This window comes from Oryctolagus cuniculus, chromosome 1 (genome assembly GCF_964237555.1).
Source record: "Oryctolagus cuniculus chromosome 1, mOryCun1.1, whole genome shotgun sequence".
Classification (NCBI taxonomy): Eukaryota; Metazoa; Chordata; class Mammalia; order Lagomorpha; family Leporidae; genus Oryctolagus; species Oryctolagus cuniculus.
Window position 1 is genome coordinate 227,755,470 of NC_091432.1, and position 21,641 is coordinate 227,777,110.

The window sequence follows — 21,641 nt, forward strand, 5'->3', positions numbered from 1 at the left end:
GAAATTACATAACCTGGACTGGAAGACCCATCTCAGTTTCAGAAATGTTAACGAAAGAAAAAATGTGGAGCTGGCATTGTGCTGTAACAGGTTAAGCCACCACTTACAATGTTGGCATCCATATGGTCACTGGTTCCAGTCCCAGCTGCTCCACTTTCAATCCAGCTCCATGCTAATGTGCCTGGGAAAGCAGTGGTCCAAGACCTTGGGGCCCTGTACCCACATGGGAGACCCAGGAAAAGTTCCTGGCTTCGGATCAGCCAAGCTCCAGCCACTGGGGTCATTTGAGGAATAAACCAGCAGATAGAAAATCAATGTGTGTCTGTCTCTTTCTCTGCCTTTCAAATAAATCCTTAAAAGAAAAAAATGTACATCTTGGTTGGCTGGTGCCGTGGCTCAATAGGCTAATCCTCTGCCTGCGATGCCGGCACACCGGGTTCTAGTCCCAGTTGGGGCGCCGGATTCTGTCCCGGTTGCTCCTCTTCCAGTCCAATTCTTTGCTGTGGCCCAGGAGTGCAGTGTAGGATGGGCCCTGTACCCGCATGGGAGACCATGGCCGCAGCACGCTAGCCGCAGCGGCCATTGTGGGGTGAACCAATGGAAAAGAAGGACCTTTCTCTCTCTCTCTCTCTCTCTCTCTCTCTTTGTCCACTCTTCCTGTCAAAAAATGTACATCTCGGAATTGATGAAATATATTTACAGGTCTGTCTTCCCCATAACCTGAGTTAAGAAAGGTGAGGGGGCCAGTGCTGTGGCAGAACAGGTAAAGTGCTGTGCTAGCATCTCATATGGGCGCCAGTTCAAGACCCGGCTACTTCACTTCTGATCCAGCTCTCTGCTGCGGCCTGGGAAAGCAATGGCAGATGGCCCATGTGCTTGGGCCCCTGCACCTGCATGGGAGACCCCGAAGAAGCTCCTGGCTCCTGGCTTCAGATCGGTGCAGCTGCGGTTTTTGTGGCCATTTGGGGAGTGAAACAGTAGATGGAGGACTTCTTTATCTCTCTCTCTGTCTCTCTGTAACTCTGCCTTTCAAATAAATGGATAAATCTTTTTTTTTTTTTTTTTTTTGACAGGCAGAGTGGACAGTGAGAGAGAGACAGAGAGAAAGGTCTTCCTTTACCATTGGTTCACCCTCCAATGGCCGCTAGAGCCAGCATGCTGTGGCTGGCGCACTGCACTGATCCGAAGCCAGGAGCCAGATGCTTCTTCTGGTCTCCCATGTGGGTGCAGGGCCCAAGGACTTGGGCCATCCTCCACTGCATTCCCGGGCCACAGCAGAGAGCTGGCCTGGAAGAGGGGCAATCAGGACAGAATCCAGCGCCCTGACCAGGACTAGAACCCGGTGTGCCGGCATCGCAGGCAGAGGATTAGCCTATTGAGCCGCGGTGCCGACCTAAATGGATAAATCTTAAAAAAAAGGGGGTGGGGTGGGGGATTATATCCATTGCCAGTGTCCAACAGAGTACCTGGAACAAAGAAAAAGACTGTATGATAGTCAGTTGGGAGATTTGGGAGAGAGACACTGATAGTGACTCAGCACTCACTATTGCCAAGACCTGTGCTAGCAGACCACATGCCTTCCTGTTTAATCCTCAAAGTAGTGAGACCATGTGGGCCAGAGCATAGATTTGAATTTATCAGAGAATCAAACTTTAAGGTTAATATTCTTTTTTTTAAAATTTATTTGACAGATAGTAAGAGAGAAACAGAGAGAAAGGTCTTCCTTCCATTGGTTCACTCCCCAAATGGCCACTATGGCCAGAGCTACGCCAATCCAAAGCCAGGAGCCAGGTGCTTCCTCCTGGTCTCCCATGTGGATGCAGGGGCCCAAGTACTTGGGCCATCCTCCACTGCCCTTCCGGGCCACAGCAGAGAGCTAGACTGGAAGAGGAGCAACCGGGACTAGAACCCGGCGCCCATATGGGATGCCGGTGCTGCAGGCAGAGGATTAACCAAGTGAGCCATGGCGCCGGCCCAATATTTATTCTTGACATAGAAAATGAAAGGAATAGAGAAAAGTATTAAAGTTTGTATAAACACTTTCTATCAAAGGTGTATCATTTACGCCGAATTACATTTAGGCCTGATAAACATACGAATTACACCAAGTTTTTGATTATGGAACTAAGCTATCTGGCCCTTATTTTAATTCTCCTATACCAACAGTCGTCTGTTCTCTGGAGTGAAGTGGCAAGTGGAAAGGGCTAACAAAGTAGCTGCTTGTGTGTCAGGTGTTGTGGAGGAGGTATGACATGTGCTCAATGAGCCTACCTGAGGCATCTTATGCAGATGCTGTCTCCCTCTTATGGATGAGCTGAACCTTGGAAACCGAGTACGGTTCTTGCAGACTGGTAGACTAGGCAGACTGGGGAAGTAACCTGCTAGATGAGCGGCTGCTTCACAGCTGCACACTCAGACAGCTACAACCGTGCAGCAGCAGCCCTCCAGGCTGAGCAAGCTGAAGCCCTTCTCCCAACTCATCTCTCAATCGCAGCAAGGGAGTGAAAGATTGTGTTGTTTTCTTCAGGGGTCCTATGGGAGGATGGCCTTACAAGTCAGTTTTCCCAGGACATCCCAGTTACGTCTATGACTTTTCTTTAAATTAATTAATTAATTTGAAAGGCAGAGTTATAGAAAGGCAGAAGCAGAGTGAGGGGGAGTATTCCCCCTCTGCTGGTTCACTCCCCAGATGGCCACAATGGTGGGAGCTGTGCCGATTCGAAGGCAGGAGCCAGGAGCTTCTTCCAGGTCTCCCACTGAGTGCAAGGGCCCAAGGGCCCAAGGACTTGAGCCATCTTCTGCTGCTTTCCCAGGCCATGGCAGAGAGTTGGATCAGAAGAGGAGCAGCTGGGACTCAAACCAATGCCCATATGGGATGCCAGCACTACAGGCGGTGGCTTTACCACTATGCCACAGCACCAGCCCCGTCGAAGACTTCTATTTCACCATAGCACCCATAGCACTCCCTCTCACTCTTAAAGGTGTCCTGGACTGGATGCCATGGTCATCAGAGTCTCAGAGAGAGGGAAAACTATGGCTTGTTGGAAAGGTAACAAAAGGATTAAAAGCTGGGACACCGGAGTCATGAAAGAAGACTTGGTTGCTAGCACCTACCTTCAGGCTCCTTATTTACAGTAAGTTTATGTGCTGCTAAAGCAAGCGTGTCTACAGTAAGGACTTACCTACACGCTAGGACTTAACACCATACCAGACATCATCAAGCATATGGAGTGTCAGAACCTTCTCTTTTCTTCATTTCCCTTATACTAGGCCAGAAAATATCTAAACAACTACACAAGTTCAGGCATTCTGTATACATGCTACTTCTTTTGCCAATTCTACAAACTCAGTATCATTTTGTCATTTTACAGGTAAAAACAACACTGAAAAATGTAAAACCTTTGCCCAAAGCGACACATCCAAGTCAAATCTCACTTAACATGGGGGTCTTTATCTTCTAAATTTTCTTTGGATCAAACATACAAGAATAAAATTTTAAGTTTTAATTAAAAACGCTAAAGGAAGTATTTAACATTTTTGAGAAACGTGATATTTTTTAGTGAGATATGGAGAATGAAAAGTATTTCTAACTGCCATTAAATATGTGCATTATGACAGCTACAGTGTACTTTTTTTTAAAAGATTTATTTATTTACTTGAAAAGCAGAGTTACAGAGAAAGAGAGGAGAGATAGAGAACAAGAGAGATCTTCCATCCGCTGGTTCACTCCCCGAAATGGCCGCAACTGCTGGGGCTTGGCCAGGCTGCAGCCAGGAGCCAGAATCTGGCACCCATATGGCATGCCAGCACTGCAGATGGTGGCTCAACCCGCTGTGCCACAGCACAAGCCACAACAGATACAGTTTAAAAGTCCAATAATATTTTTCCATTTGCCAGGAGTTGAGATTTCCAAAACAAAAAGCACCCAGCAGAGATTGAAAGAATGCTCTGATAAAAATAATATTCTTGACAATTTACAGGTTATTCATCTAGAACTAGATGTAATATAAAAAGGCATCATGTTCAAAATATATTTTGAATATAAGAATTTTAAATGCTTCTGGTTAAGTATGATGGGTAAGTTGGGATTTCATAAATGTATGTTTTGGTTGGTCCTACCCAGCCAAATTCTGAGTCCAAGGATCACGGTATGGATATGATTTGGTCATTTATTTTTACACATCAAATGCATGGCCTCCTTACGCCCATGGGCAATACCAGGCTCTAACAGCTCTGACAATAAGCAACAAGAATCCCTGACTTCCTGCCTGAGGAAGGAAGAGGACATGAAAATGCAGCTGAAGTGTTAGGGCAGGATGGTGTTAGGCTGAGTTTTCTGACACAAATAAGGTCAAGATTAAAGGAAGGCAATATCAAGTCTACCTGGGAGCTGTGCAAGATGCCTCAGAGCAGGTGCCACTGAGTTCACTCTAGGAAAATGAGTATTTGCTAAATAAGCAGGCAACATAGGAACATTTCAGGGGTGAAAGCCATGGGAGACGACATGGTATCACCTGTTTTACAAGGTGGATAGGTAAATAAACAATCTTTGGTAAGTTCACATCTATTTCTTTTATAAAGACCTTTTCATTTCTACCCACTAGCAGCCTATCTGCTATATGCATACACACACACACACACACACACACACACACCAAAGTCTGCACTTAATGATATATCAGATTTGAAATCTGAAACTGACCAAAGTTAGACAGTCTGAAATTACGACAGCCAGAGGCATCTCCATTATACTGCATGTGAGTATTTAAACAATGAAAGCTATCACAGTAAAACAAAGTCCTTGTGCAACGAAAAGAGTTCATTTGCAAGGACAGTGGGACCTATTACTAAAATTTCCAAGGTTTTTGAACAAGGGAGTTTCAATATACGGATTTCCCAACTATAATAAATCTTTAAAAATTTATTTGAAACACTTTCCTCACCATTTAAGGAATTTTCATGTGTGTAGGACATTTTAGAACATCAATATTCAGGAACTGTTTCAGACTGTACCACCTCTTCACCTGATGAAGGACCCTGTCACCTGTGTGACCTCTCTGAACGCTGGTCTGGAACACAAGGGTTTGGAAAGGGAAAGTGTTCCGGAATTCTTCCTGGAACCAGTCTGAAACTCTACAGGCAAAGGTTAACATATACAATCCTAATACCTGAAAAGAACAAAGGCACCAAAAGAGGGCTACCCTGCTACTTTAAATTTCCCCTAAAAATAGCAGCAACTATACAGTTATTGGCATTATGGAATGCATATTTCAGATCATTTAACCTTCATTTATTTATTTATTTTGACAGGCAGAGTTAGACAGTGAGAGAGAAAAAAAGGTCTTCCTTCCACTGGATCACCCCTCAAATGGCTGTTACGGCTGGCGCGCTGCACCGATCTGAAGCCAGGAGCCAGATGCTTCCTCCTGGTCTCCAATGTGGGCGCAGGGCCCAAGCACTTGGGCCATCCTCCACTGCACTCCCAGGCCACAGCAGAGAGCTGGACTGGAAGAGGAGCAACTGGGACAGATCTGGCGCCCCAACTGGGACTAGAACCCGGTGTGCCAGCGCCGCAGGTAGAGGATTAGCCAAGTGAGCCACGGTGCCGGCCTAGATCATTTAACCTTGCCAGCAACCTTCACTATGACTGTCTCTAGTTTACAGATGAGGAAACAGAATCCCAAAATGATAAATCCTTGTAAATGGCAGAGCCAAGATCTGAACCCATGAAGTCTGGCTCCAGAGTCCATGCTCTAAATCCCTATTGCCCCATCTTTGTACTCTCCCTTTCTGGAATCTTAACTTCTTAGCAATCATGTTTGTGTATCACATACTTCAAATTTGCTGAGCTCCTAATTTATCCTAGCTGTCTAACATTGGCCATAGTTATGCCTATACTTGAGGAGTTCACAGACTGACTAGCAGACAGCCACATGAAAAACAGAGTAAGAGTGAATGTTGCAAGTGTTCTCCAAGAGCTAAGGACAAGGTGACTAATTCAGGGCAAGTTTCACAGAGAAAGAAATACACGGTAGGCATTTAACAATGAACAGAGAAGTGTCCTGGGGTGAGAGTAGGGATATTAAGAGAAAAACATTCCAGCCATAAAACCATTTGTGCAAAAATATACAACAGGGAAAGAGCAAAGCATCCTGGGATATGGTATGACACTGGGTATCTGGGCTGTAAGAGGAAGTAGCAGGAAACAAGGTTAGAGGTCAAGTCAAGGTCAGATTGTGGTGGTCCTTAGATTCAAGTTTTGAAATCTGGGATAGATCTTGAAGGTACCAGGGAACCATCAGAGTGTTGATTAAAAAGAAACTGTGTGATCTGATTTAGATTTTAGAAACACCTCTGGCCATCTTATGGAGGGTACTGACCACAAGGTTACTGGGTTGTAGGTCATTAGGAAGAGTCCACATGAGAAAAACTTAGGGTGTGAATGCAGAGGGAAATAGAGCAGGACTGATTAAAGAACAGTTCAGAAAAGATAATGAATAAGACTTGCTGACTGCAAACTTGTAGTTGTGTCTAGGGAGCAACAGGGACTGATTACATGAGGCCCAAGACAAGACAGACACTACAGCTCTCAACAGCAGACCTAATCCACTAGGTTATAATCACTGGCCAACTTGCTAGAAACGAGACCATCCTATAGTATTTGCAGACACCCAATGGGGCATTTTTGGAGCCAGAATAAAATCAGCAGAACACTTCTAATAAGAATGTATAAGGATTACATAAATTACCATTTCCTGGAGACAGATTCAAATAAGTAGTAGTACAACATAGCTGTTTAGCTTGGCATACTTTGAGAAAGAATGGCTCAAAAAGAATTTGTCTTTTTAATGAGTTCCTTCTATATAACTGTAACAGCTGGGGAGTGACCAAATTGGGAAGAAATCTTCAACTTAAAAGAAGAGTCTTCAGTCAGGAAATGTCTCAATTTTCCAATTGGGTTTGGCCAAATATTTAAAGGTCTTGAAATATATTTTCATTAAGAAGTCAATTTAACCCCATCCCATTCTTAAAATTCACCTTTTTCTGGAAATGGGGAAAAAGTCAGGATATCGTTATTATAGAAAAGCTCCTCTTACACACAAAGTGGCTTTTCATTGGCAAACACTTTTATAAAGGAACAGCCTGATAAGTTTGTCCAAGGTGAACACAGGGAAGGAAAAGAAGCACCCATAACCAATTATTTTTCAAGACTGTCTTTGCATACCCAGGAGTAATGGAACACTTGTAAGCAAATACAGAGAAGCAGGTGTTTACTCTGGCATGCTTTGATATATTTCCACTCTGTCAATGAATCTTCTAGAAATCTATAATACAGTCTATCCAGACAGCTCTACAGGTGGCAACCATAGATGCTGAGGGACACCACAAGAAAGCTGGCTTGCCAGGGTCCTGTGCTGCTCCCATGCTGGTAACGCCTCCCTGGTCTTTGGGTCTGAAGAGATTCTGAGTTCATTATCTGTAGAGGAGATTATATTCCCACCTACAATCCCAGGCTACTAAATAGGAAATTTCATATTTCATTGAAATATGAAAAGTGATCTTTTTGAGCCAGTGGTTGAAAAACCCATGAATCCTAGAAAAGCACACATCCAAAACAAGACTAAAGGACAATATTCTTTAAGGGCAGATCCAGGACTTTTGACTTGGGTCTCTGTACTACCCCTGTTGAAAGAACAAGCTTTGCAGGAATGCAATTTCACAGTCTTCATTTTCAGAGAGACATTCCCGACTTCAGGCATTCAGACCATGACATTGGTCCAAAGGCCATCAAAACACTCTGGTCAGGTGTCACTCTAACAGCCTACTAGACACCATGTCCCATCAGAGGAGACATGCAATCTACTTCTTTGCTCCTCCGTAGCTGGTACAATGTCTGGCTCACAGTCTGCAGACACTGCACTTACCAATCTCTCAACTCAACGAATGCCCAAGAGCAAACCCAGTCTCCCAGACTGCTTAAGCCACCACAAACAGGAGGCATCAAACCAGAGAATGCAGTCACATGGAACTACAGTTAGGCTTTTTAAGATCAGATTGTGGAGCTACTTTTAAAACATAATCCATTTGACCATTAGATAAAGAAATCCTTTGGATGGGATTCAGACGAATTCACAAATTCTATTCTGTGGTGCAGGGTATCACAAAAACATACCAAAACCAAACATGTCCTCACCATTGAAAAGTGGGTCTAACGTGAAGAGACTGTGCCAGTAGGCTGGAAGCTTAGCAGTATCAACGTGGGTGAAGAATCAAAAAAGCAAGAAAGTGCAAAAGTTTCTAAAAGAAATGGGATATGACCAGATCCAATCCCATTCTTTGTGAGCGTGCTTAAAGCAAAGCTCAAAGAAACACAAATCCACAGTCTCAATTCCAGTTTGAAGATCCATTGCTTACACAAATCACTACAGAAAGATTAGCAGAACATTGTTGGAATCAATGTCACATTTTATATGGACCATGCACTCTGTTGCTTCTGTTTTTCTGCCAAATAATGGGAGAGAAATTCAAATTTTGACATTTGTTTTACATTTTGTGGAAATATTATACAAGTCAATCAAATTATACAGTGTTAGACAATGGGGCTTCCTTTCATGGTAACTTTGGATTATATCTGTAATTTTTTTTTTTAAGATGCATTTATTTATTTGAAAGGCACAATTATAGAGAGAGAAAGGAAGAGACAGAGAGAGAGAGTGAGATCTTTCATCTCTTGGTTCACTCCCCAAATAGCCACAACAGCCAGAGTTAGGCTGGTCCAAAACCAGGAGTTTCTTCTAGGTGTCTCAGGTGGGTGCAGGGGCCCAAGCACCTGAACCATCTTCCATTGCTTTTCCAGACACATTAGCAGGGAGCTGGATCAGGGCTGGAGCAGCCAGGAAACAAACCGGTGCCCACATAGCATGCCAGCTCTGTAGGTGGCAGTTTTACCCTCTAACCACAGTGCTGGCCCCATAACTTTCTAAATAATTTTAAAAAGATTTATTTATTTGAAAGGCAGAGAGAGAGAGAAGGCAGGTGGGAGAGAGAGACTGATCTTCCATCTGCTCGTTCACTCCTCAAATGGCTGTAATAGTCAGAGCTGGGCCAGGCTGAAGCCAGGAGCCAGGAATTTCCTCCCACGTGGGTGCAGGGGCCCAAGCACTTGGACTGTCTGCTGCTTTCCCAGGCACATTAGCAGGGAGCTGGATTGGAAGTGGGACAACTGGGACAAGTGGAACAACCTTCTACACCACAAATGTTTAGTCTCTGGCTTATCAAAACTAACATGGAAATATTCATACACTAGAGTGAACTAAACAGAATGAGGAAAAATCAAAATAAAAAAAGCCAGTTTTATTTAAATATTATCTCAATTGTCTTTCCAGCCAGAACCTGCCAAATGATTTACATAGGGTATACTGCGAATAACTGTGCGCTTCAGAAACTTTTTATTTAGAACATACCTGAAGCATGAACAGATGAAAACTCCATATTTAAGCAATTACATGCAAGTCAGAAATGCCAATTTCCATCACAATTAGCCTAAGTTATGCAACATATTTTTGTTCCCTTTTAGTATATAACTGATGTATGTTTTTATAATTTGCTTAACTGCCTATCATGAAATTCTGAAATCACATAGGCCACATAAAACCATAAAAGAAAGGGCACCTTTTTATTTTTCCCAATGTACCATGTTTCTACATTGCTTATAGAGCTTGTACAAGAAACACTGTTAGTTTCTATATAAAGATTTCCATAAAATTTTTATAGTTTCTGTAAATGCATAAAGATTGCTGGTTTCATTATAACCTCTGTTTCAGTGCAAGTGGAAAGAAAAATTACCTGCAACTCTAAACGGCTATCTCCACACACAGAGGCGAAAAGTGTGCTCAGGCCTCTCTTTAAAGATCCTAAGACACTCACTGCATTTCATCAAAATTCAGATGATCACACTGGAGGAGCAACTTCTACAGCACTCAGCTCTCATCAGCACAGGCAGAGCAAACAGGCTATGAGAAACACAACTGTCAGAACAAATTACGAATCCTGCATGTTTTCATGTAAGAAATAAGCATATTATAACTAATAAGTTTTAAAACAGTATGAGTAATACCTACTTGACTATTACAAAGCCATTTATAGAAATATCCTCTCTGAGAGATTGTTATATTTCCATTCCAAACTATCCCATACTACACATTATAATTAATAAATGCTCATGTTTTTTAATCTGAAAAATCATGTTTTCATGGGATTTTGATGAGTGGTGATCATAATTTGGTAACATGTTCATTTAATTCTCCTTTCTTCCTAATTCACTTAGCATTTATTAAAACTACAGTAATCACAGTAAGTAAAGTTTTACCAATTATTTCTATAATTATGGATAAACATAGTAAACATAACAGAATTATAAATCCACTTAATTAACTACGAGGCTATTTCCAGCAGAAAAAAAGGTATTCATGTTTTTTCTCATTTTTAATATATCGTTGACATATTATTATCTTTGAGAAATCATTTCTAGAAATGAAAGAAATAGATGGTTTTGCTTCTTGTCCATCTTTAACAAAAATTTTCCTTTGGACAGGTTTTATTAAGACCTACAGTATCTAAAGTTACAGTTAGAGAGTAAAAAGTACTAACTCTAAACTAATGAAACCAAAGTGAGTCAAAAATTATATCTGAATTAACCCTAAGAACAAAATTTTAGACTCTTCCACATATTTATGAGAGACACAAGTTAAGAAAAATCTCATGTGAGCTGTCAGATTTTTAAAAAACCAAGGATTCTTTTCAAGTCAGGATCCTACCATTGTAGATATTTTATTATTTAAACTAGCTAAGCATTAAACAAAAGCAGACAAATAAGTAATATGAACTCTGAAAAGGCCATGTTTTTGCTTTTTGTTGTTGTTTGTTTTTCTCTTTTAAAAAATACAGGCGCTGCAGGCCTTTTCAGGAATTAACAAAGCCTCTATTTTCAGGTTTAAAGATAGCAGGCTCACCAGACTTTAAATGAAATATTGAGTGCTGCACTGATTTAATGGTTTTAAGCCAAAGATGTCATTGTGGTCCGAGGGTGTCACAGACAACTTAAGGAGGGGGAAAAAATGGGGCAGAGAGAAATCACTTTGTCAGTAATTACAATCTAGAGCCCTAAACGTGGCTCCGGCTGCTCATTACTTCTTCCTTCTGTATCAAGACCCTTATTTACATTTCAGATTACATTTTTTATGAAACAGTAAGATCTATCAGAGCTGAGAGGACTGAAATAATGAGGGGAAAACATTTTAATAACACGCGTTGGGTCTGCATTACTTCCGTGGTAGAAAGAAAGGCTTCTGTGGGGAGAGATCATTTATTCTGCTTCTAAACGAGAAGCAAAAAGATGAAACTGATGAACTTTTACTGCCCATTTGTCTTTAGCAGACAATTAAGACAGAGAAGATCAAAATGGATTATCATAGCACGCAGACAACTGGCCCAACAGTAACACATCTCCAGGACCACAGATTTGTAACTCTCTTTTATCCCTCCCCTTTCTTCTTACTTCTTTTTCCACTCTAAAGGCAGTGCTAGCTTTGTGGCTCAAGGAGAGCCAAAAGGCTGGTCATCATTATTCAGTCACAGATGTCAATCTAACCTCCCTTTTTTCTCAGTTTCTAAAGCAGTGAGCCACAATAATTTGTGACAGATTCTTTTACTGTAAGGTACAAAGAACACACAGAATAAAACATCTAGCAGCAGCAAGTGTCTCTGATCAAGTGTGCTGGTACATGGGAAATACACTATATGTAAAAACAAGCGCTGATAGTTTAGGCGAATGAGGAGAAAAACCAGGGAGGGGGAGTAAGGGAGAGAGAGAGAGAGAGAGACTGTGTGTGTGTGCGTGTGTGTGTGTGTTGTAATAAGTGCTATCTGTGTGGTGAATTATCTCAAATATCCCTTATGGATTTTATCATAAATGTTTTAATACTAGAGATGTTGTCTAGATTAAGTGAATATTCAGCATTTAATATTCAACTGTAATAGAAATATTTCTCAGGGTTCCTTTAGAATAGAATATTGTGGGGAAAGATAATTTAGTTTGATCAAACAAATGTTAAGAAAAAAATTTAAGAGATTACAACCTAAATGATAAAATATTAAATAAGAAATAATGCAGTTCTTCTTCCTTTTACCACTAGATATAACTCTCAGACAAATTTCTGGGAATCTGGAGGTAACATCTCAAAAAACAAAGTAGATCCTTCATTCATGCTTTGAGTTACATGAGGCGAATCAGAGAAATCATGTGTGTCAAGCTGGAGAACACACTAAGGCAGGCAGTAAGTACACACTCTACCAAGCCTACCAGATGGAGCATGAATATCATTCTCTAATTTCTACAACTGTGCTACTGATCTAAAGCAAGTCAACAAATACCACTACCCAATGAACACCTTTAAAATTACTAGAGCTATCATTATTTTGTAGATCCCAATTATAATTTTAATTGTTTCAACCTCAATGTATGAAACACTTAAGACTATCCATTAATCAAAGGAAAGAGAACTCATAGCATAAAAATATCCAAAGAGTAAATATGCATATGCAATGGTCTATATTTCTGTGTACACTTACACACATGTATAGTACATGTATGTATACCCACAAACATATACATACTGTCTTCATTCACACATATACACACTCAAAGGGAAAAAAATGGAAAGATAAACATCAAATTGTTGTCATGGTTATCTCTGAGAGGTAAAATAACAGATGATTTATATTTTCTTTCTTTTTAAAATTTATTTCTGTTTTATCTATATTTCCTACATTTGTGTCATAAACATATCACCCATGCGATTTTTAAGTTATACTATAAAAAAAAATCACGTTGCTCAAAAAGGTTTCAGATATAGCAAGAAACTATGTTTAAGGAATAGACCCAGATGGTGACTATGCTATTTTAAGTTTTCTCCTACAAAATTTTCTCTATGTAATTCAGATGATGGGACCACAGAGGTTATTTACCTAGATGCAAGATTTTAGACAATAATTTTCTTAAATGCTGTGGCCTCAAGTATATTCTAAACAATATTTAAAAGATTTTACATCCTTTATATACTGTTTAAAGAAAAGAAATACATTAAGGAAAAGATCCTATAACCTTTGAATTTGGGTAACTTAAAACCAAAGGGCTCAATCTCATAACAATTTGAGACAAAATAAAAATTTAACTCTCCTGGTAGAAGATAAGGCAAGGGGTAGAGTGGATGACTTCAATATTTTTTTAAATCTTATTTAAAAGTCTTGAAATCAGACACAAAAACAAGCCCTATCAGTTCTTTTGGGTTCTTGTACTATAAAACCTCATTACAAAGCATCTCATTACACTGATTATCAAGTTATATTCCTGGTCACATCATGTCCACTGCATTCATTAAAGACATATCAGATACCTTGCTCTCTACCTATCAGGCCATACTGCCAAACTGTTACTACTTCTGTACTAGGTATTTCTATTCTGTTGTACTTATCTCATTCAAGGATTTTTAATAGAAAACATTAGATGGATATACTTCAGAAATATGCTTTTTGTGTGTAATATTCCACATGTGAAAGGTTTTTAAGGGATGCTTTATTCAGTGTAATCAGGGATGTTTTTATTTCAAAAATGATTTTAAAAAGTATACCAAACTGCACATTTGAACTAAAATGTAAGGTGCCAATAGACTATAATATATCTCTAATATTTCTCAAGATATAACCTGGAATCCCAAATGAATACCCTGCAGCTAATTTTAAGCCATCGAGCAAAATCAGAACTTAAGCACTATTTTATGAGTAAAATGATTCCTACCATCCCATTCTATCCTTGCAGAATGCTGGAAATTTGAGACTGCAGAACCAAGTGGTCACCCTTAACTTTCATGACCATCATCTGAACAATTCTCACCCTCAAGACCAATCCTACATGTGCAGCTTCTCCTTCCAGTACTACAATAACATGTAGTTTCACTCTATATTTCAAATTCCAGGAAATGTTATGAACTGCCCTCCTCTACCATTTTTGTTACATTGCTTCTTGACTACTTAAATAGCATTTAAAAAAAAAAAAAAAAAGAAGAAGGAAAGAAAGAAAAAGTTCACAAGCAATCCAAAAGGACTTCCTAATGAACTGCAGGCTGTAACATTCCTCAAAGGAAAATTTGTGATAAATTTTCTTCCTTAGTTTCTGTGTGTTTCCTTCGCTGAAGGTAACACCCCAAATCTGGCACTAATATTTTCAATCTGACTTCACTATGTTTTAGTTTTTGTCTTCAGTTCCTAATTACTGCCTCTCTTCCCTTCTAAAAATTCATTTATCTATTTCAGTAAAAAGAACAGTAATAATATGTTGAACAACTCTGAAATAAATTTTGTCATGTAAAAAATTAATTACGCATTCCGAACCTGGTCACTGTAGTCCTCCGGGAATTGCCGCTGCACCTCAGGATCTGTAAATAATTGACAGATAATATTAATTGGCTTTGGATTAGTGAGCAAGCAGAGGATCACACATTAATATTTGATCAGAAGATGATAGCAGCCCTGGCAGGGGATCCAAGGGGGGCAGCTGAGGCTGCTATGTTGATGAGCACAAGGAAGGGCTCGGCAAGGCACTCCCATTACCCTCCTCCAGAAATATAAAAAAGAAAAAATTTTAAGACCTGATGCTACTGTTAACTTTAGACTATTACCTAATGCAAAAATCTTGCCTGCTGCAAATTGCCCTCGATATATTTTTCCAGAGAAAATGAGTCTTAAACCTGCTCGACTTTTCTTCTCTAAGCAGAAGTCCCCTTTTCATACTTGACAGATGTGAGCTTGATAAACCACCTTCTGCATCAGTCCCAGACTGGGGTGGGGGGTGGGGGAGAGAATTCTTTTAAGAGGAAAATGTGAAACTCACTGCTTGTAAAAATAAGATATATCCTTCCTGAAACACTTATCAACTCTTAGGAAAATACAGATAAAACCAAAAGAAGTTTTCTTCAAAACAGAACCAAGACTTTCGGCTTATAGTGTAAACAAAATATCACAACATAAGAAATTATGTTCTGTTTTACATGATTAGACTTGTTCACAACTATAAAGATATATATATAGGTGAAGGTACCTCATGATAATATATTTAAAATGGAATTACTACAGGGTCATTTGATTCTTAAAACATAACTGCAAGATAATCCAATGCCATCTCCTGTAAGTCAATACAGAAGTGTACTAATTAAAAGCTATTAGCACTCCATTTATTATTGATTAGGAAAACATTCAATCTTTTCTAATAAGAAAAAGATTTGGTTCTTCAGAGACACATTAAAGAGAGTGATCAGAAAAATATCTATTTGAAAAAATCATGTAACAACGCAAAAGGCTCATGGGGGAAAAGCACACTATTTGACAGTCTCCCAGAGATCCCAATATGCACTGCTCACATTTCATATCGATCTTTAAAACCACAATTTCCTTCGCTGTGAAAGTGAATCCATGTAAAAGTTGAAATCCTCTAAATCACAATACAGTTAATTGGTCTTCTGTGAAGAATTAGAAGGGAAAAAAACTAAGGATCTGTTTACATGGCGCATTTAAATCCCAAAATACTAGTGTCCAAGTCATTAAAACCAATGAATGTTTTGTTTTTTGTTCTTATTTTTAAATCCAAGACTAACAACAAAAGCAAGAATAATCAGAGGGCCACACCAAAAGCAGTTTTCCACCAGGGCTGATGCAAACAAGCTGAAACTCTCTGCAGAGCATTTCGGGTCTGGTTAGCTTGAAAACTGGAGACTGACTTCTCTATTTTGCCTCGTCTTCACTACCAAGAGGCACCAATGCCATGTCCAGAGGTGACCAGCAGATTCTGGAATAATGTTCCCTGTAGTGCCATTCAGGGTTGCTCTCACAGGTCAGAAGAAGCTGTTGAAATCACACAAGGACTTAGCCCTGGTAAGACAGGAAGCCAGAGGGCGCTAACAGTGTGGCAGGAAAAGTACTGGGCCTACAAAGAATTAACCAGCAGGATGTCAAGTGACAGCCTGTTGCCCAACAAGCCTCTCAAAGTGTTCAAAGGCCAGGGGAGGGGAACAGAAAGGAGCACCTGGGAAAAGAGGGTGGTGGTTGTAATTCCTAAAACATATATGTAAGTAACTTAAAATTTGGCCACAGACAGGAAAAAATGCAGCTCTAAGCCACCCAGGAACATAATAAAACAGAGGTTGAGAGAGCCACAAAATCATCTAAGGCTTATTATTTCTCTTCCAATTGTCATGTGGTTAACACTTAACTCTTCAAAACTTCATAAAGAAATGACCTCCATATAAATCTTTAATATGATGTCTTCTTTATTCCAGTAGTTTGTGCTTTGGGGGAAATCACAAAATGCCAATGGAAATAAAACCAAAGACTTCATTTTTCTGTCACCATTTTGTGAGGGAATAATCAGACACCAAAATTTGTAGTGTATTCTTCAATTAAAAACAGAAGTTTCTTGTTCACAGGTGGAAGAAGGTTCTTAAATTTCCTTTAACTATATTCATAAGAAGCCATATCAAGAAACGCATCATTTCTAAACTGTATTCATATATACAATATAGAATTGAAAAAAAAGAAGGAAAAATAGGGAGTAAAACCAACTATTTTAATTCTCTGCAGATAAAAGGCGACCACAGAATACCAACATGGAAGCCATTCAACAAATCACATCCCTCCTAAACAAGCCCCAGTGGCAGGCAACATAAATGCCATCAATTAATGCCTTCAACTGTCCTAGGACTATCCCCCAAATTAGATCCTCTGATTTTAACAGAGTAATGTTCCAAATCAATACGCGCATTATCATTTACCATTGATTCAAGCTGAAAACTCTTGATTTCTTTTTTAAAGCCCCTTGAGGCTTACAAAAAGCAAACTCCATGAGTCCTTAATGTTCTCTAAAGCAGCACTTGGTGAGGAAAAGAGGGAGAAAGTAAAAAAAAAAAAAAAAAAAAAGCAATGCTTTTAAAAACAAAATCCAATCTAGAAATTTCCATTCAATTGGCTCAAACAACAGTCTGATAGTGAATAAAACTATGAAAGCCATTTTGTAGAAATTAAAATAAAAACTGCAAATAATATGTTAGGATTTTCTTAAAACACCTACTATCTTGCACAGGGGGTTGAAATTTTTTCTTTCTTTTTTTTTACATCTAGTTGATCATAATACCATAATGTCACCAAAATATCGACATTGGAAACATCTGAGTTAAAAAGGTCCAAATACAATCTGCTTTTCTCCAGCAACACAACACCCGCCTTACTAACAGCTTCAGCATGGCACACGTACAAAACTTAGCACCCTGCAGTTAAGCAAACCGCCTTTAAATTTTCTGTCTGGCAGCAATCCACTTGCGTGTCTGTATGTTTTTTACAAGTACTCTATGTATTTCATTGCGTCAGCTGCATTTCTTTGAGTTTTAAATGGTCTGGGAACATTTTATGAAATGTTCTATATCTTTATATGGAAAATAACATACACTGGAAAACTGCATTGGTCTAATATTTATATATCTATTTCTTTATCCACCATCCAATGCTATAATTGCTAATGTTCCAGAACACCTTCTCACATTCATACGCTCACCGCCAAATGCAGTGTCACCAAAGAGCTAACTTTCAACACACAAATCTGCAGATGAGAGTACTACCATGGAACAAAGTAACAATAATTTGCTTATGCAATTGGCAGTAAGAAGAGTTATCAGCATATGTTAAGCTTTTTTCCTTAAGAATTGTCCCTCTTGCAAAAAATGAAGAACATACTACAGTAGTGCATTGTACTTCCTCTTGCGGCAACTTTCTCCTAAATTAATAGATTCTTACAAACTTAATCATCTGCCAAAAAAAAAAAAAAAAAAAAAACTTCTCAAAAAATACTCCACTGCAAACATTTTGCCAACAATATGTACAGTCTGACAGAATCCACACACTTCCTAATCAACAAGGCTCAAGAGAGGCCGCTGATTCTCTTCAACCTTCTCCCAGGACCATGGCTATCCATGAGGCAACCCTGCGGATACACGCCCACGGCTATCCACATGCCCCAAGGCTATCCCAGCAACCCCATACACACCACTGCCACTGAGGACCAGAAGTGTCCCCATATTTTAAAACATCACCACGTGACGCCCAGCAGCACTATCTCACTCAGGCACAGAGCTGGACCCCAGTCTACAAGCCCTGTCTTCACATCAGAAAACAACTCACCTCCAAACATGTCTTACTCTTTTTCTTTCTTTTTTAAAAAGGCTAGTTTTCGTCTATCTCAATAGTCTATGTTTTCTAGTCTTCTACTCTACATACTTTTACATCTTTAAGACATACCAGATTGCCACAGGATGTTTAATTAATAGAATAAGAGTTTGGGCAAGACTCACTGGAAAGGTGCTATAAATTATTTTACACAGGCTCCAAAAACCTTGAGTTCTGCCTTAGGCTTAAAGTTCCTAGAAAACGTGGTAGACAGATCTTTTACAACAGAAATGCAAAATAATTCATAAAAGTTCCGTAGTTATGTATGAGGGCTCATTTGTACATCGGTAACTAGTTATATGTATACACTCACTCACTGTGTGCACACACACACTTATATCTTACAAAATTATTTTTGTGTTTCCCTCTGTCACATCAATGACTCCACTTGAAAAGTTAAGGCATGACATTTTTTAACTATTGAAAACACACTAACTTCATTTTGTATGAAATGTATAACAACTGCTTACCAACCAAATGTCACTATCTTCTATAACTGGAGTTCTTTTAGGAAATTTAAGAGAAACTGCCAATGTACCAGTTAACACAGGAAACTAACACTGCTTTCACTTTTAGCATAGGAGGTATCAGGACAGAAAATGTTACATTTAATGCCTGCTGAATTTATCCTATCGTTCTCTCTTGGATATTTCCAGTCAGTAAGAGTTAAAAATACTGAATACATTTAAAAGTTTACAATTTAAAAATTCTACCCTTTAAAAAGTGGGACTTCAACATAAACTATAAATGATATAATCTCATTGTTCAATTTCATGGAGTATAAGACACTATCTTCCTCTCCCCAGAAACGTAAATGTTAATCCAAGCTGTAATCAGATTTAATTTTCCAGATGAGAAGATGGGAATATGCTGCAAACGGGATGAAAGTCCATTCCACTGCCCCTTTCATCAGTGACATTTTCCAACTTCAGACACTAAAAAGGTAGACTCTCAGAAAATAGTCTAAGAAGTGGTACGTTTTGAGGACAAGCTCAGCCTTTCCCAAAACATACTCAGAAATAAACTTTCTTTTCATCTTTGAGGAGAAAGTTTATATATATATATATACACATATAATGCAAAATTTCTTGATAGTATGCCTGCAAACTGGAATGTGTTAAAGATCTTCAAGGACACTCCCTACTAAACCGACTTAACACTGCAAAAATTCGGCTTCATTTACTTGATATTGTAAAGTACCTGAATCATTAGCATTTTAACTAAATGCAATTATTCTAGTAAATTATTCTATGTATGATAGTTAAAATTTCCTAATTAAAAATAATGTATTTTTTAAACCAGTGTTTCAAATGTTTTGCATGGTTAAAAAAAAATCACCAGTGTGTTTTCTTTTTCCTTGATGATGACACAAAAAGGTTTATGTTTTCTTTCCTTTAAAGTTTTAATTAAAAATTATTCTTTTCAAAAAATTACTGAATCAAACATGTAGATTTTATCCTAGAATTTCAAAGGAGTCTAATTCATTAATTTGGGGGGGGATTATTTTTTAACTACTTTAAATGAATATTTAGTTTTCAAGTACCAATGGAATTTTTTTTAATCTATTACAGGTATTAACTTTTTGCTCTAATACATGAAGATTATAAGACATAAAAACCTGGAGTCATCCAAACTTTAAACCATAATTCTCTTCTAGCATCTCACCCAACACTGGCATTTATAACACAAACACTATTTCACAACAGCCAGTCTGCTAACACAGGAACAGTTGACCACCTAAGCCTGTAGCAAAGACAAACAGCATTATTTAAGGAAAGAGAGCAAAACCCACCTTGGCATGGCAAGCAATGGAACCATTCACGTGCCAGACTCCTCCTCAGACTAACATATTCTGCCTTTCAGACATATCCTGCTCCGATGTGACTATGCGCAAACAGCAGACACTGACCTATTGTTTTCAGCTGTTGGAGTTATGAATGTAAGCACAGTTACCAATTAAGTGAATCAACAAGTCCAAAATACATCAGCTGTTCTGCAAATAATGAGTCCATTGACATTGTACAGTAAAATCCAGGGAGTTTCGTCTTTCTTTCTAGAGAAAGTTGATAGACTTTAACCAGCAAATGCCAATATTGACCATAATTTGAAATACTTTTCATAACTAACTTCATCTACAAAACAAACATAAATCTGACCATTAACCAAGTGGTACCATGTAAACCTAGAAATCAAACATAAGTTAAAGTCCAAAGGGAGCTCTAAAATAAATAGGGTAGGGTGTATTGCAGGGGAAAAAAATCAAAATATATATATTTATCTTTTTCCTTACTGACTACCTTAGTTTGCAAGTTTCATTATTATTTAAATTTAAATATTTACGGTTTTTTTCCTAATTAAAATTTGAAACTAATTCCTAAAACCTATCAACTCGAGAGATAACACATATAAATTAAAGTGGTCTTTTTCTAGTGGTTATAATCTCAGGCTTCTACCTAATTTTTCTATGAATTAAGATTAATTTTACCACACCTTTTTGAATGAGTAACCTAAGTGTCACATTTTTACGCCAATATGAATAATTATCTTAGACTTAACTTAAATGACAGTTGTGCCCTTTATGTGTTACAAATGTGAGATTGCTGCATATGGTCTTCATAAATAGATCTATCACATCTGTCAGATTTGGGGGAAAGGGATAACTTAATTATTTACTCACATAAAAGCAGAGTACCCACTGTGTGTCAGGTGCTGTGATAGGCATTTCATATAAAATTCTGATTTTACCTTCAAGATAAAGCTATGCTATTGGGGTTGCCATATCCATTTTATCAAGTTAAAGCAATAGATTATTACTTGTCCTATGTTAGAAAATTAGCACTCATTGGTGATATAACTACTCTGATGTGGCCACCCCACTTGATAAATAAGCCACAGTCCCAGCCATCCAGGAGTTTACAGCCTAACTCACACTAATGGAGAACACAGAGAAATAAATAAGCCATTACCATGGGGCTTGTTAAGTGCTACGCTAGGGATGAGTACAGAGGCCTCTAGCCTTGTCTTGAAAGGGACAGAAAAGCATTCTTGGAAGACATGGTAAAGCCAGGAGTAAAGTCCACAACTAGACAATGATATCACATGCCCCCTTCTGAATGGTATCGTGCAAGGTCAGGTTCCGTGCTTCATTTAGCTTTGTCTCCTACAAAATGTCTTGCCTGTTATAAATACCCGACAAATATTTGAGGTATAAGAGAATAAACAGAATAGAATAAAATAAACTCATTAAACACTTTGTCTCTCCAAATGGATAAAAGCCAATTTCAAAACAGCCAAATGAAAACAAGACTTTGAATGCT

General features: G+C 38.7%; 1 protein-coding gene across 12 annotated transcripts in view; it reads right to left on the reverse strand.

Moving 5' to 3' along the window:
- DENND1A (DENN domain containing 1A) overlaps window positions 1-21,641 on the reverse strand; it is a 558,482-nt gene that overhangs the window by 380,811 nt on the left and 156,030 nt on the right. For 11 of the 12 annotated variants that reach the window (XM_070056538.1, XM_070056536.1, XM_070056525.1 and 8 more), the window contains one exon: window positions 14,449-14,492. In XM_070056538.1, the coding sequence (XP_069912639.1) occupies window positions 14,449-14,492 (44 nt within the window). Of the gene's footprint in view, window positions 1-9,846; window positions 10,014-14,448; window positions 14,493-21,641 lie in introns of all 12 variants that reach the window. The other variant, XM_070056546.1, reaches the window with a different exon arrangement.